At 36.5% G+C, this 26010-nt stretch overlaps 1 protein-coding gene across 13 annotated transcripts in view; it reads right to left on the bottom strand.

Moving 5' to 3' along the window:
* LOC105473314 (neuron navigator 3) overlaps positions 1-26010 on the bottom strand; it is an 899580-nt gene that overhangs the window by 373764 nt on the left and 499806 nt on the right. For 4 of the 13 annotated variants that reach the window (XM_011727070.3, XM_011727069.3, XM_011727066.3 and 1 more), the window contains exon 1: positions 5638-7633. The exons of 6 other annotated variants lie outside the window; for them this stretch is intronic. In XM_011727070.3, coding sequence (XP_011725372.2) covers positions 5638-5880 — 243 coding nt within the window. In that variant the 5' untranslated portion in view covers positions 5881-7633. Of the gene's footprint in view, positions 1-5637; positions 7636-26010 lie in introns of those variants that run through there. 3 more of the 13 variants (XM_011727067.3, XM_011727065.3, XM_011727063.3) reach the window with 2 other exon arrangements.

Raw genomic sequence — 26010 nt, forward strand, 5'->3', positions numbered from 1 at the left:
ATAAGATCTTTCTCTATTGTCTACCTGGTGTTTTCCATAAATATTATGCTTCATTAACAGTGGTTTACTTCCCTTTTGAGGAAAAGTTATGTAAACTTTTAAACTGTAAAAGTTTACATAACTTTTCCTCAAAAGAATGTTTTTACTCTATGTATCTGAGTCCTATCTGCTCATTAAATTTCAAAAATTCAGTCTTTTCTGAATGCTCCATTCATATAGGATTTCTCTCAGTCCTAACATTCTGCAAAAAGAATTGTCCACATTAGCAACACTATTTATACAATATATTTGTATGACAATATCATCAGTTATGTTTATTTTAAATATTCATTTTAACTAATGTTTTTGTGTGTCTTCTGTTTTCAAAGCATTAGTGCCAGCCCTGTGCGAACACAATAGCAAGGAAATAATTCCTACCCTGGTGGCCGTAACTGGCAGAGTTAATAGGAATTAAATAATCATACCTTCTACCATGGACATAAATGCCTCTACTCTTCCAATAAATTTCTTTGGATTGCCCCAAGTGGATGTAATCTCTCCTTCTTGATAGCATCCACAGCAATTTGTCTATACTTTTGACTTTTGAAATAATCTTAAATAGTGGGTAAGATTTGGATGATAGGGTAAACCTAGAAAAAATATTGCTGTTACATCATTAAGAGAAAGCATAAATAAAATAACATAGAAAAAAAGTCTTCCTATGAACAGATTTGAATTCAAATTTTGGATTTGGTTACTAGTTAACTGTGTGATTCTATGTATGACTCCTACTCTCTCTGTTTATTTCTCTGTAAATATAGATTATAATACTTAATTTGAAATGTCTTAAGAATAAAGTAAAAATTTTTCTATAAGATACAAGACTTGTCCTCAAAAAAAAATTGCTTTCTATAATAATGTAAAACAGAATCTTGAGTTTGCACAAGTAATCTGAGAGGGAAGGAATGAGCGAGCCCAAGACTGGAAAGAGTTGGAAATGAAAATAGGAGTAAAAGAAAGGTGGCAGACCAAGTTGGAAGGAGACTGGGGATTGAGAAGTAAAAGCCAGGGAGTGCTCCACAGTAAGTATGGCCAAGAAACTTTCATGAACAGGGATGTCTAGTGCTTAATTGGATGTTGTTTGCTGAGCTGTGACAAAATAGAACACTCTTTCTTAACCTTAACCTCCAGAATGTTAAGTAAAGGTTCCAAGGCAAAGTGACTCTGTTCTTCATTTGGGTGTATGCCCAGGAAGAATGGAAAAACAAATCCATATGAGAGAGATTAGAAAATTTGAGATAAGAAAGAAATCAGAACAAGATATAGCTAAGGAAAACATAAGCCCTTGAAATATTGTGGAGGATTTTCCAACTGCATATGACATAGAGTCTGGAACTAGTATTATTTATTTGTTAAAGGACAGTGGGACTAAACATTCTGAAGAAACTGGGACACCCAGGAAGAAGACATCTGGGATGTAGTAGCTAGATGGAGCTATGATAGAAATAGAGAAAGTGACAAGTGGGAGACAAGAATGCCTGAATGAAGATATTATAAGATATGAGAAGCCAATAAAGTTTTCTTCTTAAGCAGGATGGTGAATGTGTTGCATGGATGAGGGTAGAGAGACACAGGAGGAGAGGATACCAATTTGGAATCACTGAAATAATTGATAGAAAACTTTAAAAGGCCATCAAAGGATGGGCAAGTGCAGAAGAAGATAAACCCAAGCTATAATACCGAAACAAAATTCTCAATTTCTGGCAAGTTACGGGATGTGAAATGGTGATGTACTTTACCAGGTATTAGTCTAGGAATTCGGGATGAGATGACTGGAATGATGGCGTTTGCATTAATTGAAACAACAGGTGAAGGGAGTGACAACTGAACACACATTTCTGACACTGTCATATGTAAATTTGTTCTCTCAAACCAGATCATAAAACTGTTTGGTACAAGAACTGGCAGAGTACCCCACATAAATGTTTCTTAATGACAGTCATCTATTGTGGGTACTATCAATGATATCTTTTTCTAGAAATTGAACCCATAATTTTTAGCTGAGCACATGGCTGCCTAGAACAAACACTACATTTTCCAGTCTCCATTGCAGCAAGGTAAGGCCTTGGAACTATAACTAGGCCAATGTGGAAGAAAATTTAATAAAACAGGGTGCATCTTTTTAATTAAGTGGACCGCAATTATCTACTCAAGACTGTGAGGTGTGAGCCACAAATGGATGATGGCAACCAAAATAGAGCCTGGTTCCCTGACAACTTCCTGAAGTCTCCCTACCAGCCATACATGGACTGCTCAACTCCAGATTTCCTTTATATGAAAATGAATTAAACTTCTATCTTCTTTACGCTATTGTTATGTTGACTTTTCTGCTTTTGCGGCCAAGTCTAATTCTAATATAACTACCTTGTTCGATTTTGCTATTTACTTCAGTTCTGGTTTTTATCTTTCAAAAGCTAAAATAAATCTACATATACTTCTTTTTAACATTTAGAAATATTCTGAACTGCTGACCAGGCGTTCTTTACATTTGTTTGAAAACATTTTTAATCTGATAAGTGGCATGGTGAAAACATCCCTATAAATACAACGTTGCTTACCACAGAGGCTTATTGGGATATCAGATGTTTGATTAATATGTTTGCTAACCAAAGAGATCAACCAAAATTATATTGAAAACAGTGCTTATAGTGCTCAAATCCTAGGCCAAGGTCATTTAGCAAAGTGGAAGTTTCACTAAACCTCCAGAAAAGATAGCCATGGTCAGCAGGGACAATGTGTCTCTCTATTCTTTCCATTGAATCCATACAGACTTGTGGATACACAGAACATTAGAAAAGAATTTTATGGCATTTCTTTTAATTATTTGCAAAAAGTTAAATACTTTTAGTCTTTTGTGGATAATTTACCTTTCCCTGCTTTTTACTCTGAATTGTTCACACTGAACTGAGAACTATAAACTCATAAAAAATATTTTATTTTAACTGATTTTTCTCGCATGGACAATGCTTTGTTAGACATAGAACTCCACAAATATCCATTCCAAACCCCTTGTTTTATAGATAAAATTGATATGGGAAGCGGGCAGGGAAGTGCTGGGTACAGAAAGATGGGGTCCCTGGCTAGGGCTCCACCCCTGGCTCTGTGCCCATGGACCTAGTAAGGACAGGCATTTCTGTTTTCATGCCCAAATGTTGCATTATCTAAGACCACCCTGGCGCACCATGTCCGCATTCTGTGCCTATAAAAACCCCAAGATCCTAGCAGGCAGAGACACAAGTGGCTGGACATCGAGAGGAACACACCGGTGGAAGAACACACAAGCGGCTGGACGTCGAGAGGAACACACCAGCAGAAGAGCACACCGACAGCCACCTGCAGACACCGGCAGACCATTGACCACAGAACGACGTGGACCTGAGGGGAATCTAGCCGGGGAGGTCAGAGGAGAGTCTGGCTGCTGAGCGGCCCAATTCCAGGGGAAAATCACCTTTCCACTTCATCCTCCTTCTGGTTCCCCATCCATCTGCTGAGAGGTACTTCCAACATTCAATAGAACCTTGCACTCATCCTCCAAGCCCACATATGACTCAATTTTTCCGGTACACTAAGGCCAGAACCCAGGATACAGAAAGCCCTCTGTCCTTGCAATAAGGCAGAGGGTCTAATTGAGCTGATTAACACAAGCCACCTTCAGACTGCAAAACTAAAAGGACACACTGTAACACACGCCCACTGGAGCTTCAGGAGCTGTAAATACTCAACCCTAGATGCTGCTGTGGGGTCGAAGCTTCTCAACCTGCCCATCTGCATGGTCCCCCTAGGGGTTTGAGCAGCAGGGCATTGAAGAAGCAAGCCACTCCTGCTGTCACATGACCTGTGAGGGAGAGAAGGAAACATTTCCCGTTTCAAAATGATCCCAAAAGATGAACAAACCTAACTGAATCTTTCTCAAAATAACTGTTTGTTCATTCATTGATTCATTAATCCCTGTATTCACTCGTCCAACTACTGTTTAATTCTTATCATGCATAAAGCATTGTACAGGGAGACAGCTGGAACACAGGATAAGATACAAGACCCGCCTTCTATACGTTTTCAACTTAGTGGAGATACAAATAAATTATCCAGATAATTAAAAGAAATTATCCAGACAATTAAAATACACAAGCATTTCTACAGACAAAGAATTTGGAAAGAGGAATGGTGGGGAAGAGATAGCTAGCAAAGACTTTATGAACAAAGTTGCATCTGGGATGAAGCTTAAAGGATATGAACAGGTGAAGGTGGAATGGGCATTGTAGAAAAAGGAGTGGCTTTCTTTTTCACTTCTAGAGTTGATTTTTATATAAAGGTTCTTTTCCTTAAATTATTTTAAACTAACATTTGGATAGCAGAGTAAAACCAAAATATTTCCTAAGAAGCCAGAGATGAGGCTGTGACTTTGGAAAGCTTGACATCATAGTTAATGCCGCATTAAAAAGTGATGCTTAGTAGAATGATGGTTACCAGAGGCTGGAAAGGGTAGTGGCGAGGGGTGGGGGTAGTGTGGGTGGTTAATGGGTACAAAAATACATTTAGATAGAATGAATTAGATCTAGTATTTGATAGCACAACAGGATGATTACTATCAACAATAACATTCTATATTTTAAAATAACTGAAAGAATATTAATTAGAATGTTTGCAATACAAAGACATGATAAATGTTTAAGGCGACAGATACCCCATTTACCTTGATATGATTGTTACACATTGTATGCCTGTATCAGAATATCTCATGAACCACATAAATATATACACCTAATATGTACCCATAAATATATACACCTAATATGTACCCATAAATATATACACCTAATATGTACCTATAGAAGTAAAAATACACAAAACAAAAATGACGCTTATCAAGGTACAAACGAATCCCCATGAAGTTCAGCAGCTTCAGGGCCATGCTAGCATTCGTGACTGGAGGAAACAGTCACAGTATGCTTTAGAAACCAAGGGCTAAGAGCAACGACTCACAAAATACCATAAATTAAATGACTGAAAAGGATATCGGTAATAAGTAAAAGAGTATGGTTTCAGTTTACAAGGGAGAATTCAGATAAATGTGCAGTATCATGGAAAACAGCATTTCATTTTCCTTCATATTGCAATGAATTAAGCAGCCTAGGATACAAATTTTCAAACAGAAATTCTTTGAAATGCAAATGACATTTAGAGAAAAGCGATGGTGTCTATATGTATTATTACAAGTAAATGTCTTTTGGAAAGTGTCTATTTTCAGACATCGCAGTAAGTATGACAATAGGCTCTCTTTTTATCACATTTGTGATTGATTATGGTTACTAGTAATAGAGCAATATCTAGAACTAACTAGGCATTCATCAATAAGTAGTACTAAATGCTTACAATAGATGCATATTCAGAAAATTTTGATCATGACTTTTACAACTCTAAACTAAGAATACAGTTTTTACATAAGCTAAATATTCAGCTTTTCAGCCATTGTAACTGCTTACATCCTTACACTGGTATTCCTCATCTACTCCCGATTTCATAACACGTTTTATAGTGCACTTAAAAAGAAATGCGCATTTTAGCTACATAAGTCTGCAGGCAACTTCAGCAACTAACCTTGCTGTCTTCTTTCTCCTTGGCTTTTCCTTGGAGGGGTTTCTTCTCTCCAAATTCACAGGTTGATTTCAATGCAAGCTGACAAGAAAGCATGGAGCTCTCTGTTTCAGCAAGTTCCAAAGGTCTTGAAGAACAGTGCTGTGACCCAGTAGTGCCAAGATTTGGTATCGGAAGAGCAGTATGCACAGGCTTTGACCCCACAGCTGGCTGCCTCAGTTTTGAGGCAACCCCAAAAACAGGCATGGCTTCTATAAAATTATCTTCTTGCTGCCAGAGAAAATGCTTCTAACCTCAGTCTGGTAGACTCCAACTTTAGTATTTCCAGAACAAATACTTTAAACAAAACTAGCAGTCATCCTGATTTTTTAAAAACTAATAATATAATTTTCAGGAAGAGGCAAAACTTCTCTGCATCTTTAGTTAAGTATCTTTCTTTCTTGCTGGCTGGGATTCATATTCATTCTCATTTCTCTCTCTCTCTCTTTCTCTCTCTCTCTCTCTCTCTCTCTGTTCAGTGACTCAGTGTCTAAGTAATACTAAATACTCCTTTGGGGAGTAAACTTTTCTTCAAGGTAACTGCTACAAAGCTCCTTCTTAGGATTAGACAGCTCTTAGTTTTGCTTTTTTCTTCTCACTAAAGCAGTCTGAGTCTGAACTTTGAGAGTGAAAAAGAGGAAAAAAACAAAAGGAGAAGCCCTTCAGTCCAACTGTCAGAGCAGCCAAAAGACCACAACAGTGGAAGGACAGGGGTTCTTCCTGATTTCAGAAATAGCCAGCCTGCATTCTCTTTTTAAAGAAAATTGTATTTCCCTCAGCTCAGAAAAAAATAAAAAGAATGGACATGTTAATGGCCAAAACAAACAGCTGTTGGAAGAACTTTTAGCCCGGAAACAATCTCAGCAATAAACTTGTTTGTCTGATTTCCAGCTATTTTTCACTACTGACAGCCATGAGCCACGATGTTCATTCTGTTGCATCCCATGAAATCAGGCTAAAATCATGCAATAGTGCAACTAGCTAAAGCAGTGAAATCATTCATCGGACCATAGCTGCCTAGGTTATGAAAATAGAGTAAACACAGGGAGCAGGGCACTAAATATATAGTAATCATTGTTCCCAAAATGAATAAGTCATGATTATAAAAACATTCAAAGCTAATACTTATGTGGAATATATTACAAAGCAGTTACTGAGCTAAACATTTTATGCATTATCACATTTAATCATTGGAATGACTCAAAGTATAGGCATATTTATTTTCTTCACTTTATAGAAAGAATAGCTATGACTTGGAGACACTGAAAATTTTGACTAAAATGATGAAGCTAGAAATGGGGAAAGAATGTATGATTTTAGTTTATAAACCCATCTTTTAAAACGGTTGAAAATAACACTGTTATTCAAGCTTATTAAGTCCAACTTAAAATTCCAAGCTTCTAAAAAGTATCCAAACAGATACTCAGTGAGAATGAATGATGATGCTTCTATCCATAGAACTATTTTATTATAATCATACCATGTTCTATTTCTGGTTAAAGCATGTCAGGAACTTTAAATAAACAATGGGTAAACTTTTAAGAAAACATCTAAGGTACTATGCATTATTGTTCTGAAAGTGATTCCACTCAGATAATGGATATAGAGAGTAATTACATTCACCAAATGTTGTAAAAATTAGTAATAATGTAACCAAAGATCTTAGAAAAAATGAGTGGTGGACACTTAGTATAGATAGATACAATGAATTATGGAAATTATTAAATCATAACCATTTTTATAGAAAATGTCTTTCTTTAGTGAAGAAATGGTCATCTTTGGCCTACTGTTTCCAGGTCTTTAAATCACTACGTACTTTTATCTAAGAGGCAGTAATTTATAGATGAAAGAGCCAATAAGTAAAATAAAATGTATGTGTTCTGCTGATGCAGCATAGAAGACAGGAAATGCAAGTTAGAAGTCTTGCCACTTTTAAAAAAAAAAGTAACCCAAGTGGGCTTTACACAATGGGATAATACAAAACAAATACAATACTAGATTATTTCATTTCTTTGATACTAGGTATCAAAGAAATGAAATAATCTCTCTGAGGAAGTAAGTTATTTTGCAATTTGCAAACCATTCAACACATTATAACTTTCAGAAACTATAAGATAATACAGAGCTGGAGAGGTTCATGTTCGTAAAATGAGGCTTAGTTCATAAGAAGACATATGCAACTTGTAATCCTCACAATGCAAAACAAAACAGCACCTAAATAATAGAACTTGTGGGAAAAACTGATTCTAGGAAGACCACTCAAAACATATGCAACTTTGGGAATATATTGCTAGCAAAAATAATATCGGCACCTCCGAAAGTAATTTGGACCACCCAAGGAAGTGACCCAGAATTACATAAAAGAAAAAATTGGGTAAAATGCTGGCAACACTTTAACTAGAATTGGTGGAAGAAATCCGGTTGGAAGGCAAACTTTCCAAGCAAGTAGGCTTGACATTGAAATTGGTACAGGGTCAGGGCAACTGCAAATATTCAAGAGCTGCACAAGGCCAGGGGCATGCCCCTTTGAAGAGGAAGCCCCAGATGCAGGCATTCATTTTTGTTTTTGTTTTTAGTTTTCTTAAAACTGAGCCAAAAGGGCCCCTGCTGACTATACAACATTCAGACTGAGGACTTCTTTGCCCACCCAAGGTAATAATTCTACTCTGACTATTCTGCCTCCCTTTGCCTAGAATAAATTGTATATAAAGCTATACAACTTCTACATTATACTAGTATAATATTCCTATTTGCCAGTTACAAATGAGCTAATTGGTGTTTTAGAAACATATGTTGGAGGAGAATGTATTGTAATTCCTGGAACAATTAGATTGAAAAAAAAAAGGGTTCACATTCAATAAGATGTCTTTTCACTTTGAAATACCTTTTGCATAGTAGGCAATATCTTTCACTCTCACTGAAATATAAGATTGGTATTAGTAGCCACTGTCAACTAATTTTTTGCAATAATATCTACCACCAAAAGCAACAAAACCAAACTAACTTAACTATAAAAAATGTGCTTTGTGCCAGGAGTTGTCATCTCAATTTATCTTAAAAGAACCCCATTATTCTGAGACCTAGGAGACAAAGGCACTAAGAAAGTAAAAAATTAGCTTACGGTCACTGATACTTTGTAGATGAAGTTCAAAATGAGGTTTTACAAACTGAGTTCAACAAAGCAGATGGGATGGTGAACTGAGTGCTTGCTAAAAATACAGATGATTGTATTCATCCCGAACCCACTGTGTCAGTCCATTTGTGCTACCATAACAGAATATCTAAAACTGGATAATTTATAAATAACAAGATATTTGCCTTTTACAGTTCTGGAGGCTGGGAAGTATAATACTGAGGGGCGCACATGTAGTGAGGGTCTTCTTGCTGCATCTACCCATGGTGGAAGCGGAAGAGCAAGAGAGCACTCATATAAGAGAGACAGAGAGGGCCAAAGTCGCTTTTCTAACAGCCTACTCTCATGATAATCCCACTACCACAATAACATTAATCCATGTGTGAAGTTACTGTTCTCATGGCCTAATTACCTTTTAATGTCTCCATCTCTTAGTACCATTTACAATGCCAACTAAATTTCAACATGAGTTTTTGGAGGGGACACAAAACTCATGTTGAAACCATCACAAGGGAGAGGGAAAGGTCTGAGAGTCGTATTTAAGCGAATTGATTCTCCTAAACACTAGAATTTAAGATCTGTAAATTATAGGATTTGTAATTTGATAGTTCAGGCAATGGGCTGTAAAGTGGGAGTGCTTATAAGCAAATCTCGGCTTCCTTACTTACTAGTTATACGAATTTGGAAGTTGCTGTGTCTCCGTTTCATCCTCTATAAAATGGAGTAAAAAATAATTATACTTCCTTCACAGGGGTGCTGTGAGAATTAAAGGAAGTAAATGTATGATGTCGTTAGGACAGTTTTCCACATAGTAAGTGTTCAGTAAATGTTAGCTTTAAATGTTACAGGAAATATAGTTATGAGAATTAGAGAGATAAAGTCATGAAGCCTAATACGGCCATGATCATAAGGGTTAATCGAACAGAACTCAGGAAAAAATCCTGAAAATTAAAGTGAAATAAATTGGTTGTCATTGCATTCCTATCAAATCTAACAAGAAAAGTGGCAATGAGCCTTGAAATAGCTTCTGAAGCTAAGCTGGAGTTTTAGACAATAAGAGAATTCCAACCTGGCTAAATTTGAATATCAGTAATTTAAAAAACAAGTAATAAAATCTCATAAAATGGCAACTTGCAAACCACGATTTTTAAGAAAGAGTAGGAGAAAAAATATTCAACTGTCAACACAAAAGCATGCTCGCTGAAAGGAAAAATATGATTGGATAGTCAACTCTGATATTTGCTAAAAATATAGAAAAGCCACATTACTTTTTTTTTTTTTTTTAAGACATAGTCTTGCTCTATCCCCCAGGCTGGAGTAACTATACTTCACGATCTCAGCTCACTGCAACCTCTGCCTCCCGAGTTCAATGCTTCAGCCTCCCAAATAGCTGGGATTACAGGCACCTGCCACTATGCTGGCTAATTTTTGTATTTTTAGTAGAGACAAGTTTTTGCCGGGGTTTCGCTGTGTTGGCCTGACTGGTCTCGAACTCCTGATCTCAGGTGATTTGCCTGCCTTGGCCTCCCAAGGTGCTGGGATTACAAGCGTGAACCACCGTACCTGGCCTCACATTCCTATTTTTAACAGCTTGATTGAAGTGGAATTTACACATAAGTAAAATTCAACAAATACAAGGAAATAATTCAATATGGCCAGTACCACTATCAAGATGTAGAATATTCCCTTCATTCAAAATGTTCTCACATGCCCATGTCCCAGTCTCAACACAGGCAATGTCTGAAGTGACTTCTAATGCTAGTTTTGCCTTTTCTAAAATTTCACGGAAATGAAATCATTCAGTATTTTCGTTTTTGGCTGTTTTCACTTAGCATAATGTTTTTGAGATTTATCCATGTGTTGTATGTATCATTAGTTCTTTCTTTTGTATGGTTGAAATGCATAACATGGTGTGAATATGGCACAATTCATTTATGCATTTATCTGGTAAAGGACCCTTGATTTGTTTCCAGTTTGGGAAAGTTCTATAATTTTTGCAGGGGGAGGGGGACAGAGCCATGCTCTGTCACCCAGGCTGGAGTGCAGTGGCGTGATCTTGGCTCACTACAACTTCTGCCTGCGGGGTTCTAGCAATTCTTGTGTCCCAGCCTCCTGAGTAGCTTGGACTACAGATGTGCACCATCTGTATTTTTAGTAGAGACAGGGTTTTACCATGTTGGCCAGGCTGGTCTCCAACTCCTGACCTCAAGTGATCCACCTGCCTCAGCCTCCCAACGTGCTGGGATTACAGACTTAAGCTACAATACCTGGCCCTATAAGTATTTATATATGTCTTATGTTGATATTTATTTTATTTTCTCATGGATAAATAACTCGAAGGGAATTTCGGAGTCATCTGATAACTATATATTTAATTGTGTAAGCAAGTACCACACTATTTTCCAAAACATACCATTCTGAACTCCCAATAGCAATGTATGAGAGGCCCAGTTGCTCCACATACCTCGACTTCGTATCTTCAGTCTTTCATTTTAGCCATTCTATTCAGGGGTAGGGGTGTATCACTGCAGTTTTAATGTGAAATTTTCTAATAATTTATTGATGTTGACTATCTTTTCATGTGTGTGCTTGTCATTCATATATCATCTTTGGTGAAATATCTGTCAAAAACTCTTGCCTACTTTTTGTTTGTCTCATTATTACCGAGTTTTCTCAACAATTCTTTATATATTTCGGTATAGGTCCTATCTTAGATATATATTTGAATAGATTTTGTCCTAGTCTTCAGCTTGCTTTTTGTTAGAGGATGATTCTCCATATATCTCTCAAACTTCTGCAGGCTTGTGAGTGGGGATCCTAAATATCCCTTTGTGCTAAACTACCTTTTAAAGGATTTTGATTAGTGTTTAGTGTCATCTTTCCATTCTTTCAACTTTATCTGTATCTTTATAAAGTGGGATTCTTAGTGGGTGACACATATTTCATTTTATTCTTCTGTTTCCTGTAGGATTTACTATATAAACCATTAACTTACTAGAATATGCCTTCAAATTTTATTATGCCACTTTAGATATAATTTACTAACCTCACAGTATTTAATTTTACATTCCTGTACACATTCTTGTGCTAATGTTAGCATACATTTTCTTCTGCATATATTAACAGAGCACATTATTTTGTTATATTATCAATTCTGTTTTAAAAATTAAAAACCGAATAATCTTTATTTTTATCCACATAATTTCCATTTCTGGTGCTCTTCTTTCGTTTGCATAGATGCAAATTTTTATCTGGTATCATTTTCCTTTTATAAGCAACCTTTTATAACATTTTTCAAATTGCAGATTGCTGGTGATTAACTGTCTCAGCTTTTGTTTGGCTAAAAAAGAGTTTGCTTTGCCTCCATTTATGAAAGAATTTTTTTCTGGGTACAAAATTCTAAGTTAACAATTTTTCTTCTTCAGTAAAGATGCCACACCATTGTATTTTCACTTGCATAGTTTCTAAGGAGAAGTCCATCCTATGTCCGATCTTTGTTCCTTTCTATGTATCCTGACTGTATTATCCAACTTCTGATAAGAAATCTGAGAAGCATTTGTTATCACTCACTTTTAGCAAGTTGTTATTATTATTATTATTATTATTATTATTATTATTATTATTTGAGACGGAGTCTCGCTCTCTCACCAGGCTGGAATACAGTGGCGCTATCTTGGCTCACTGGAATCCCTGTCTCCTGGGTTCAAGCCATTCTGCTGCCTCGGTCTCCCAAGTAGCTTGGATTACAGGCACACACCACCACACCCGGCTAATTTTTGTATGTTTAGTAGATACACGGTTTTACCATATTGGCCAGGCTAGTCTCAAACTCCTGACTTCAGGTAATCCACCTTCCTCGGCCTCCCAAAGTGCTGGGATTACAGGTGTGAGCCACTGTGCCTGGTCAGCAATTTGATTTTTTTAACGTTTTATTCAGGTTGTGTTATGTTAATTGGCCTTTTTTATAGTTTATATCAAATTTTGGAAACTTTTGAGTTCTTTCTAAACTTATTTTCTGCCTCCCTCTTCCTTCTAGGGCTCCAATTATGTATGCTAGACCACCTGCTTTCATGCACGGTTACTAATGCAATTAATTTTTTAAGGCTTTAAAAATCTTACCCTCAGCTGGGCACAGTGGCTCATACCTGTAATCCCAGCACTTTGGGAGGCCAAGGCGGATGGATTGCCTGAGCTCAGGAGTTTGAGACCAGCCTGGGCAACATGGTGAAACCTTGTCTCTACTAAAATTACATTAAAAAAAAAAAAAATTAGTTGGGTGTAGTGGCATGCGCCTGCAGTCCCAGCTACTCAGGAGGCTGAGGCAGGAGAATCGCTTGAACCCGGGAGGTGGAGGTTGCAGTCAGCCAAGATTGTGCCACAACACACCAGCCTGGTGACAGAGTGAGACTCCCTATCAAAACAAACAAACAAACAAACAAAAAAAAAAAAAAAAAAAACTCTCTGTGCTTCATTTCACTTTGCATTCACGTAACTTCTATTACTGTTTCCAAGTTCATTAATCTTTACTTCTATATGATTTAATCTGTTGTAATCCTATCTCGTGTATTTTTAATTTGCACACTACACTTTTTTATCTCTAGGAGTTCCATTTGGGTGTCTTTTCTTTCTTCCATGTCTCATAAAAAAAAATTTATGTTTTTCTACCTTCTTGAACGTATGGAGCATATTTATAATAGTTGTTTTAACAACAATTTGTCTGCTAATTCCATCATCTCTGCCATTTCTTAAGTATGTTTCCATTAATGGATTTTTTTCCCTCCTGGATATGAGTCATGTCATACTGCTTTTTAACATGCCTGGTAATATTTTACTGGATGGGAGACATTTTGAGTTGTACACTTGAATACTGGATTTCAAGTAGTATTTGACTTTGTAATGGCACACAGTTAAGTAGGTTTTGAGCATTTTAAATACATTGTTAAAGAAGGTACAGATCAGATTGCCTAGAGCTAATTTTGCACCACTTGTAAAGAAATACAATTTTGTGAATCTAACACACACCTCATGGTCTTTTCACTCTGACTGGGGAAAATGTCAATTATTCCCAACCTTGTATGAGTGCTAGCAATTATTTCTCATACTTCTTTCTGCTGGTCCTTTCTTTGGCATTTGCTTGTTTCCTCTAATACATGTATGGATAAATCCTCTGCCAAAGATTAGAAGAAACACCTCTGTAAGTCTCTAGTGTTCATCCTCATTCTCTCACATTTCTTTGTATCTCTCTCTCTCTGTTTCTCTGTGTCTGTTTATCTGTCTCATTTTATCTTTGTCTCTCTCTCCTCTCTCTCTCTGCAGTTCCTTCCTTTCTGGTACTTTGGCTCCAAAATTTTAGCCCTCGAGCCTTTCCTAAACTTTGATCTCTATTTCCAAGACTCAGCAAAACTTCTGTACTCTATTTGGGTTCTCCGTTTCTACTCTGTGGTCTGGATATTGCCTCCAGGAAGTCAACTAGCACAACAGTAAGCCTTCCCCTTTGATGCCCCTTCTTTCTGGAACCACTGTCCTGTATTGCCCGTTGTCCAATGGCTGAATAATATTGTTTTATACACTTTTGTTCAGTTTATACTTAAGGTGGGGGGAAGTAAATATGATCCCTGTTAGTCTATAATAGAAGCACAAGTAAAGAGTCAAATTATTAACTGTTCTTTTTTTTTTTTCCAATCCATTCTGAAATTGTATTGTACATTATCACTTTCACATTCAACCTTAAGAATCTTCATTTTTAAAAATTATCCTTCATCCAGGTAAGAACTTCCCTTAAACCCCAGGGAATAAATGACTTGTACCAACAAGTTGCAAAATGTTTGAATAATTTGAACAGATTGTCTTCAGAACTAATGAGGAAATTTAAATAAGAAAAAATAAGATATGATAAAGATACGATATACTGAGCATGAAGTTAAAATTATTCTCCAGATCTGGCTTCTAATACTTAAGACACTAAGATCTGTTTTAGAATTTTTCTTACCAGTATTCCCACTGAAATCATTTTTTCAGATATCTCAGAAAAAAATTGATGCATAGAGAAGTATTAGGTATACTCTGCTCATACAGTGTATTTGTGGGGGCAAGGGGCAATGAGCCAAGATGTGCCTCTATTGTGGTATTGAATCAGGCAAAAGAAAGGTAAACTAGCTGGCTAAAACATAAAAGCAGGTGATGAGTACAAGGGATTAAATAATAAGACAGCTAACGCATTTTTAAAGAATGCACACAATGTTCAATTAAAATGAGGAACTTCTCAGGAGAGGTGGAAGTTGTTTATATATGCTCTATAGCATGCATTTACTGCCCTCCAGGCTTCCTTACAATATGCTACTGGTAGAGTTAGTTGAGCAAATAAAATTTATCAAAATCAGAGGGTCTCTTAACCATAAAGTATAATGCAAAGCAAATGTAGTCAGCTTTGGAATGGCATTGCATGTTAATACCCTCGCTTCAAGGATATCAGCTCCCTGAGTGAAAAAAAAAAAAAATACATATCTGGAAAAAGGACAACTATTCCATTAAAACAAAATCATTGGATATTCTTGCCAGATAAATTTCAGTGTTCCAGTAAGACAGTAGACCCTTAAATATACAAATGAATGCTAAAAAATGCAACCTAAAAAATAATTATGCTTAAAAGAACCATTCTTGTTGGAATATGAGAACACAAATATAATGTGCTATAAAAAGATAAAGGAAGACATCTCAAACAAGTTGTAACAGTTTGGTCCTGCGAAATGCAGCCAAAAATTTTTAGATGTAACAATGTATAATAACATTGTTTTATAAAGGTATCATTTTCACTACTGCTTCCTTGCCAATTTTCTTATTTTCATATGTTTTTGAAAGTTATATACAAATAAAATTGGCTAAAACATAAAAGAGTGGCACACCAAAGCCAAGCCATTCAAAAGGTATCATAAAAATGTCATTTGCAATGGTTGTAACTTGTAATTGTGAAAGATTTATAGGACCACTTGGAATAGTGTGCATTTTCACATCCCAAGCACCATGGACTCAACATGTAACTATTGCTCTTGCCCCTTCAGAATCCACATGTTAACCATCTCCAGCTTTATTGCAGATATTCTGAGGGTGCATTAGGTTTCATTCAGGGATTGAGAGTAAATCTTTTCTTAAACATTTAAACTTTATTCTTATGTTTTAACACAGGGTACCACTATAATTAGCCTATGATTTTAAGTAATGAGTTAAAGTAATCGCTGCCTGTAATCAGTTCCAGTTCCCAGTTCCAGTACAGGTTCTAAACTTCAGATCTAACTAACATCCAGATCCTTTCTAGGAACCACCCAGAAAAGCTATCCCATCAATAGCTTCAAAAGTTTGTCTTTATCAGATCATGTAGCATTTTTACTAGGAACTCTGAGGATATTTCAAAACAGCTGTGTGTGTGTTTATATGTTTGTGCGAACATGTGTGTGTGTAGGTGTGTGTGTATGTGTGACAGGTAGAGACAGATACAGATAATAAGAAAGAGAGAGAGGAATACTGAGAGGTTCAGCTAGATACCTCTTATTCGATCTATCTGAAGTCATAAAAGAAGAAAAGGAAATTAGAAAGTACAATAATGAAAATGTAAGATCTGATTATGACTTTTCTATTATTTTGAGTATTTTATTCAGTACTGGGTCTATATTTAGCAAGTATAAATAAAATATAGATAAGTCACTTTAAGGAAATCTTATGGCACCATTTAAAAAGGCAGCAACATGAAATTACATATACATCATTAATATCTCCTTATTCCATTGAACAAAAGCAATGACTCAAGGTCAACAACTACTTGAGGTTGTAATGCCTTTCACTCACACAGTGGTAGAGTGTGCGATCTTCCCAGCTGTATGCAATGGTCATGTTCTTAATAGCCCAAAAATCAAATGAGACCATTAACTGGGAAACCACATCTCTCTGTCAGACATTGCAGTGGTTTCAATGTTTTTGTCCCCTTCAAATCGCACGCTGAAACTTAATCTTCAATGCAACAGTATTGGCGGTTGTGGGCTTTGGAAAGTGATGGAATCGTCAGGGCTCTGCCCTCATGAATGGGATTAGGTGCCTTTATAAAAAGACTTGATGGAGGGAGGTCGCCCCTCTCCTGCCCTTGCACCTTCTAACATGTGAAGATGCAGCCAGAAGACATCTGGTGAGGACCAGATGTCAGTGCCTTGATCTAGGATTTCCTAGCCTCCAGAACTATGAGATGTAAATTCCTGTTCTTACAGAAATTACCAGTCTGTGGTATTCTGTTATAACAGCACTAATGGACTAAGACAGGCATCTAATACATTAGATTCAGAAATATATAGAAACCTACTATAAAAGATGCAAAGTGATCAAATAGTTTAAGTAAACCCTTCAAAGTTTTCCTTTCCTTTTTTATCTGCTTCTTACCAGAATAGCCCCCCCCACACACACACAGACACACACATACACACACACACACACACACACACATATTTATTTTATTGACATTTTATTCTCTACTGACCTCATCATCCATTTTCTTTAGTCAATCATTTTTCTTACAAAAATGTTAATTTCCATGTAGACATTGCCCTTTACTTCCATATTATCAGTGACTCAAGAGTTCCTTTTCATGAAATTCCACAATGATTTCTGACAGCAACAGAAGTAGTTGCCGAGCTCTTTCTTGCATATACCCTGCTTATTGGTTTTATGAACCACACATATGTTGCCCTAAAATATCTTTCTCTTTCCTGTTTTAAGTGTATGGACCATGAGAACTGGTGAGTGAAAACACATAACATTGAAAAAGCAGAACAGATTTCTGTAAATATTATTTTTCATATAAAATTTTGTATCATTAGCAACATAAGATATATATGAGGAACTTCTTCATTTTTCCTGTGTCCATATTGTCTTGCTAAATATTTTCATAAAACATTTCATTTTTAATCCCCTCTTCAATGCTTTCCCAATGTATTTGTTAGATTTAGAGTACAGAGCAAGGATGAGAGTAGAAAAAATGGACAACTAAGTTTGGCATCTAAAACTTAACTCTTATTTTACTTTGTTCACTAGCTACATTTTAGTGAATTGAGGAGGTTTCGCAAACTTCAAAGAGATGAGAATAAAGAAAAATTTGCAGATAACCTTTAAGTAGCAAGTGACAAACTGGATTTTCACCTAAAGAAGTTTGACCCTGAGGGACCTCAGCTTAAAATCCTCATTATTAGTCAATACTTATACTTTCAGAATTAGTAGCATAATTATATTTTAGTTATGTTAATATTCAGTTGAGAAGTGAAGAAAAAGGAAATGAGTGAGGGGTAAACACGAAAAATCTTCTAAGGCTCCTATTTTTCCCATAAAACGTTCCCAGTAAAACCTATTGCACTCATGAGTCCACTTTTTCCTAATTTCTACAATAGCTATGAGAAGATTTTAAATCCAACAGTTTCCTTTTCACTGATAGATATATTTTTAGGCATTGGAAATGCCTGCAATGCATTTTGATAATATTAAAGAAAGAAGTTTGCATAGCCAAAATTAAAAGGAATGAAGTTCATCAGATTTGCTGAAAATGGGATGGGCTGAAATCTATCAGTAGCTGGTATAATTAATATTACACAAAAATGTGTCATACATACAACCTGGGAAATGAGCTATTTGTTTACTTTTAAAATAATCTGACTTGGTCATTAATTAAACATGGAATACTAATTAATACATTTATTTTCATATTCTTTATCATATGTAAAATAAAATCTCTCACATTTCTGGAATAGAAAGAACAAAAACTGCTTTCCTCAAATGCAGAACCGATGCAATATTAAATGTGAATGGTGAATGGTAATGTGTTATTCGTTTCCTTCCCTCTAAACACTTTTCTAATGGGGACCATCAGATACTAACCTGGATTCTTGTAAATGAATTGATTTCCTCCAGACTTTCCTAACATTCACATGAGGTCATTGAAAGCAAAGTGTGTTAGCAATCACATACTCCTCATCCCTGCAAAGACACTGCCAACTTTCCACACTTTCTGTCAAAAACAGGCAAACCAAACCAAACCAAACAAAACAAAAAACTTTGAACAAACATAAATGGAAAGTTTTGTAATTCTAATGTGATGGAATGGATTCTTCTCACATAAAAACAATTTCCCTGTTTCCTACTAAACACTAAAATTGCTCATTAGAGACTATATCATTTTCATAGGACAGTTTTAGAAATCATGACTTAATGCATGTACATTCTAGGAGTTTTATTCCTGCAACTCTTTCTGTAATAAAATGGTATATTTGCACTCTTTATGGTAGAGACTTCAGATTCTTATGAAACAAAATATTTGTGATTTATAGAATAACTTTAGGAAAAATAAGTTCAATTGCATGGCTCACTAAGTATTGGTTAAATTATTAAACTTGCATTTGCCTTAAATTGTTTTTGTTTATATTCATCAGGAAGAAATCCTTACCTTCCTCTCTTCCACCTATCCCACCTATCCCTCCGAAAAGCTAGTTTATACATATATTTATATCATCACACTGTAGCTTCTACTTTACTGGCTTGTTGTGTCTTTTATCTCAAAAGTACTATCTCAATAGCACAATGTTACTAGTGGCAAAATCAAGTTCTAGAGAGGCAGGCCTTTTCCTTCCTGTTGTGAGAAGAACTATATAAAAATATTTTCTGACAGGTGAAAGATGCTTAGGAACACATTTATCCAGCTGAATTTATCTTTGAGGGTTAAAATTAGATAAATAGGAGACCAGTGTTGATTTTTCCCCAACAGCTTGCATCTATCAGCTGGGTGTTAAGGGCTATGTTACATAACAAGCATATGGTGACCATAACTGCTACAGTGTACATAAACAAGAAAAATAATTTTTAAAATGCCACAAAAATATAATAAAGGTGAAATGACCATTTAATTATACATATGGCAATGTTAAAAGCTTCTGAAAAGAAGAAAATGCTTTGCTAGAGAAACCTCAGGTGAAGTTAATATTTGCTTCTGCAGTTTAAAAAAAAAAAAAAACCATAGTTTGGTCTTCACAGAATCACTAGAAGAACTTGGCAGAGCATTTTAATCAACAAGCAACTCTGTTAAGGAAACTTTAAATTAAAAAAAAAAAAACCCTTTATATTAAGTAAACTCAGCAGCTATTCGTTTTGAGATTTTCTCCAGAGGATTTGATTTAAACAAAGCATCTCTTGCAAAGAGCAGGGCTTATTATTCTACTGCAGAATATTCAATAGAAGTATAAAATTACAAGAGAATCTTGCAGAGGGTGCAGCAATTCCAAACCTAAAATTGTCTGCTCCATTTAGATAAGCCTTAAAGCTTACATGCTCTCATTTTCTCTTTCCCATTTATATTTTATTCATGCCATTTCTTCCTCAGCATCTGAGCCCCAGCAAGGATCCTTCCATAAAGTCATCGCCAAAGTGTATGCAGTAAGTAAGGATTAAAGGTCAACAGATATCCACCAGAAGATAGAAAGAGGATAATAGATTGGAAAAGAGAATAAAAAGTCAAAATGGGAAAGAACCACTAGAGTTTGATAGTTGCAGATAAAATACCAGCCGTGCTGCCACATCTTTGCCCAATTCAATTTGTCAATGAGGAAGAATTCTTAGAGTTAACATATACATGGCACTTTACTGCTCTCTCTGAACTGTGAGCTTTAAATGTTCCCTGGAAAGCTTATCCTGCCATAGTTTAGGAATCATAAGGCTGTTTAGAATTGAGCTAAAACATAAAGTCCTAAACCCACATTATTTATTTCAAGTAATTTTTTGCATTTCTGCATATTGATCAATGATTTCGTTTTCTCTCTGGTTTAGGGAAGCAGAGGTAAAGGAGTGAGAGATGATAAAACAGAGTAAACATGGAGGTAAATGGCACAAGACCTTGTGTCCATAAATGATGTTCAAAGCCTGTTAGCTGCAGAGAGGTGGCGGCAGATGATAGCCGAGCCCATGTGGAGTTCACAACCAAGCACCATGCAAGAAAGCTGCAGATAACAGTGCTTTTCAGAAGCTACCTGGTGGCTTTACCTGTGCTTTGTCTAGTAATTTGTGCTTGCATTGGATACATAACTTCTGGATAATCCTTAATAATTAACTCAAAGGAAAGAGAGTCAAACGCTATCATCTCAGAGACTATCTGAAACTACTGTCCCAATATCAATCCTATTCAAATTGAAAGCAGCAACTTCCCATTTTCACTTTACTGGAGGCTGTCAAGTGTTCCTCTCTCTAAAAATGCACCTTTTGCTGTTACCGGGTTAAAACACTAATTTACGCATTGATCATATATGCAGGGTGTTGAACAAGTCTGAAACTATGGATTAATCCATCATAAAATCATGGTCTATGTTTCCAGACCTTCTGTGTCTAGTATTTGTAATAGTCTTCATTCTTAACCCCTTCCAATGAATATAAAGTTTATCTTCCCTTAGCGTTCCTTGCAATTATCCATGAATTTCCACCAATTCATTCTTAATTTTTTTCCCATCGGACTTCTTCCTGCCTTTGAAATTCTATCTTGTATTTCCCAGTACTCCTGCCCTTAACTCCCTGTCCTCTAAAATCATTTGATATATGATACCAGCTTGACATATAATAATGCATTTCAACTTCTAACCCTCCTCTGGTGCATACTCATATGAGGTTCCAAAAATACCATAAAATATTAATATAAAATTACCCAGTTTTCTTTAGGCATTAGGTTGTTGTTTTATTGGTATATCTAAAAGTTGCTAAGTACCACACCCAAGTTTTCATTTTGATAGATCATACTTGGCAATCTAAAAATTACAGTGTACAGTTCAGAAAGGATGTGGAGATGCGATGTTGGGGAAAAAAACAGATTTGATGAATTATGACATCTCAGTAAGCCATGACCACATTTTATATTACAACTATGATAGTCTAATATAAAGTGGTCATTATATGAGACAATGATGTAATTTTAAAAGCTTCAACTTATTGGAGATGATACACATGATAATTTGGAAAGGCATTCATCAGAAGCTATATCAGGATTTTTAAATGCATTATATTTAACTTGTTTAATCATAGTAGAGACACTTAGCCTGCACAAATCTTTAGAAAAAAAGTCAATATTTACTCTGTGCTCCTGAAAATCTACATGCTGTAATTCTAGTAATGAGAGAAAATAGTAGCATAATACCATAACAGTATCTTCACAGGGCAAGATATTCAAATTTCACCAAGAGGATTTCTAAAGTAATTGCATCACTGCGCACTCCAGGATCCTCCTGATCAAGACAGACCCTCATTTGCTTCAATATAAACAATATAAGTGACTGTAATCCCATCATTAAGACTATACTAAGTTAAAGAGTTTGTCATGACTAAAATTACTATCTGCAAGTTATTTGCTTTTTGCTTTACCTATTTATTCAGCCTAAAAAATTTACTTGGGAATAATGAAGAATGTCTGACTGGTAGTGAATAGAGCCAGAACTAAAATTCAAGGACTGTGTAACCCTTCTGCCACTGGGGCTCACTCGCTGTCTATCATACTTCTTTACTCTGATGATCAAGATAGGTTCATTTCCTGACAGTTTTCCAGGACTCCTCCATGAACAGTGCCAATGTAAATGATGGTACAGTCAGCATGTCTGGCTGCATGTATTTCCACTCTTAGGAAAAAGAAAAAAAACTCTCTTCCTCTCCTGAAACTGGGGCTGCACACTCAAGAAGATAGTGAAGTCCCCAACCTCACTGATTAACAGCAGCATACTAATTAGTGTCTTAAAACCATGGACGAGGTGAAAAGCTTAGATACAGTATGAACTTGGTTTAAAGTTGGCACATCCAGTATTTTACTTTTTGCCTGTTGCTGGTTTTTAATCACAGGTGAGTGCCACAGATGGGCAATTTCAGTCTAATTAAGAACGAAAGTAGGCCTGTGCTATTAAGGAGTCACTTTCTCAGTTTACAAACTGCTTCGCCACTGTCCCTCCCAAGGGATGTTTATTTTGTCCTTCTTTAACTGCCTCTGCTTACCACACATCAGCTGTTTTAATTGGCTGTAACCCAGCCATTCCCTTTGAATTCAACCTCCTCTCCTTATTGTTGTTTTCTTGGTGTAACATTTCAAATAAAGATCTCCATTGCTTTATTTATTTCTCTTTTAATTTGCATGGTATAGAGTTTGGTAGAAGTAGAGTTCAATGTCAAACCATGGCAGAAAAGCAGAATATGTGATTTGGAGGTCACATCTTCTTGAATGATTCTTGTGAAATTTGTCATAGGGCAGAAAATGTTAGGAGATGTTGGGATGTTGTATCAGCATCAGTTTTTTTCTCAACATACGAAGGGACATGAGTCTTCTTGGGCAGTGATACATTTCCTCCTTTAGGAGATTAGACTTGCGAGTGCCTGAGGACCTCTGGCAGAATATTCGATCAGTGGTCCTTTACTCTTAGTGAATCTCAGAATCACCTGGAGGGCTTGCAAAACACAGATGCTGGGCTCCACATGCCAGAGCCTCTGAAACAGCAGATGTGGGGTGCAGCCTGAGAATCTGCTTTTCTAACAAGTTCCTAAATGCTGCTACTAATGATGAAATGGAGACACTACTCTGCGTATCAGTTTTGTAATGAGCTACAAGGACAAGAGTAAGAAAAAGGTTTACTTTTAAAAATTATTGAGATGTATTTACATTAGATGCAAGAAAAAAATACTGAAATAAATGAGGGCATTGAAGTATTAGAGTGTGCCACTCTTCACTGAAATATTTTGGATCAGTGACAGGCTCTAATCATTTGAGTACTTGCTTAGTCATATGAAGCAATCTAATGCCGACTGGTTGGTTTCTGACCCGTCCTATCCTTTTGCTTCCTTATGAACAACTTTTTCTTAGATACACATTTATTCTGTTTGACCTAAGCCCTTTTATTTTGATGGGTTTTTCTTTCTCTCAGGTTATTATCAGTGAGATAGCTTTAGGATTTGGGACAGTCCCTCCAAGTGTAAATATAGCTACTGGGAGGTGATGCAGAATTGCACAGAGAACTTCAGGATAAGTTAAATCAATAATATCTGGTGATCTGAATGACAAGAACTAATGGGCAATTTCTGCAGGGTCTTCTAAGATCAATACCAGATTTGCTACTCTTCTCAAACTTAACATTCCTAGAAAAGCAATTTGACTCATGAAACTTGGTTCACATCCCTACCCAACAACCTGGAAAGGCAGAGAACCTTGATATATAGCTCCACCAAGACAGTAATCAATTGAAGAATGGCTGGTTCTCCAAAGTAAAATGAGTATACAATCAGCAAATGAATGAGTAATCAATGTTGGGCTGAGAAAATCACATCGTGTCCCCTGCACATAGGCTCCTGGCTTGTATGTAAACTCTAACCAGGCACTGATGGGCTAAGAGTAATGCTATTACCTAAAAGAATTTGGTGTCTTTCAGGCCAGGCATGATGGCTTACACCTGTAATCTCAGCACTTTGGGAGGCTGAGGCAGATGGATCACTTGAGGCCAGGAGTTCAAGACCAGTCTGGTCTACATGGTAAAACCCCTTGTCTACTAAAAGCATAAAAATTAGTCAGGCATGATAGTGCATGCCTGTAATCCCAGTTACTTGGGAGACTGAGGCATGAGAATCATTTGAACCCGGGAGGCAGAGGTTGCAGTGAGCCGAGATCATGCCACTGCACTCCAGCCTGGGCGACAGAGTGAGACTCTGTCTCTAAATTAATTAATTAATTAATTTGGCAACTTTCTATTTACAAAGAATATCTGTGTCAATCCCTGAGATTTGCTCAATGATGAAGTGTGACTGTTATCACATTAGAAATGGATTTCCTGACCGGGCACGGTGGCTCTCGCTTGTATTCCTAGCACTTTGGGAGGCCAGGCGGGAGCACCTTAGGTGAGCAGATCACTTGAGGTCAGGAGTTCAACACCAACCTGGCCAACATGGTGAAACCTCATCTCTACTAACGATACAAAAATCAGCCGGGCATAGTGGCAGGTGCCTGTAATCCCAGCTACTTGGAAGGCTGAGACAGGGGAATCGCTTGAACCCAGGAGGTGGAGGCTGCAGTGAGCCCCGACATAGTGCCACTGCACTCCAGCCTGGGCGACAGAGTGAGACTGTCTCAAAAAAAAAAAAGTTAAAAAAAAAGAAAGAAATGAAATTCCTCAGTTTTTCATTGGGACTAAATCTTTGATCTCTGAAATGATCATGAAAATTTAGAGGACGGAAATGAAAGTCACTGAATAAACACTATTTTTTAAGTTATTTATTTGTTTCACTCATTAATTGGGTTTCCATTAGAGGGGGTTTTCTAGATGCTTTCAGTCCCAGGAGGGCATAAGGTAAGTTGAAGGAACAGAAGCTAAAGTTTGTCTCAATTAAATAATTTGAACAGCATGGAGTTTAGCAATAGGATATGGGCTGTCATTTCAAAGTAGAGGCTAGTAAAGAAACACAGTGAAAAATAGAGCATATCCACTGAGGAAAGAAATCCAAGAAGAGCAGAATAAAATTATCTATGATTATATTTATTCATTTGCTGAATATGATGAAGAAGTGTCAACGGTGAAGGTAAATAAAAATATAGTGATGATGGAATCAGGGCTGGCAACAGCAGGTTACCTTTTTAGGTGATAAAAATGGGAACTAGTTTGAGTTGGCGAATTCACAATATTGCGAATGTATTAATGTCACTGAATTGTTCACTTTAAAATGCTTAGTTTTGTGTTATGCTGTCTTATTTTACCCGACTCTCAGCAAATGCTTCTCTTCCTTCTTTCCACCTATCACTTCTTTCCCTTTCTTTGGTGTCAATTTAGTGTCATTCTCTTAAGACCTTCCCTGACAATTCCAACCCCAAGTTAACTTCTTTTTTTTTCTTTATTTTTTTTTTTATTATATGTTAAGTTCTAGGGTACATGTGCACTACGTGCAGGTTTGTTACATATGTATACATGTGCTATGTTGGTGTGTTGCACCCATTTACTTGTCATTTACATTAGGTATATCTCCTAATGCTATCCCTCTACCCTCCCCCCACCCCATGACAGGCCACAGTGTATGATGTCCCCCTTCCTGTGTCCAAGTGTTCTCATTGTTCAATTCCCAACTATGAGTGAGAACATGTGGTGTTTGGTTTTCTGTTCTTGCGATAGCTTGCTGAGAATGATGGTTTC

The sequence above is a fragment of the Macaca nemestrina genome, chromosome 10 (assembly GCF_043159975.1).
Source record: "Macaca nemestrina isolate mMacNem1 chromosome 10, mMacNem.hap1, whole genome shotgun sequence".
In the NCBI taxonomy this organism is placed as follows: Eukaryota; Metazoa; Chordata; class Mammalia; order Primates; family Cercopithecidae; genus Macaca; species Macaca nemestrina.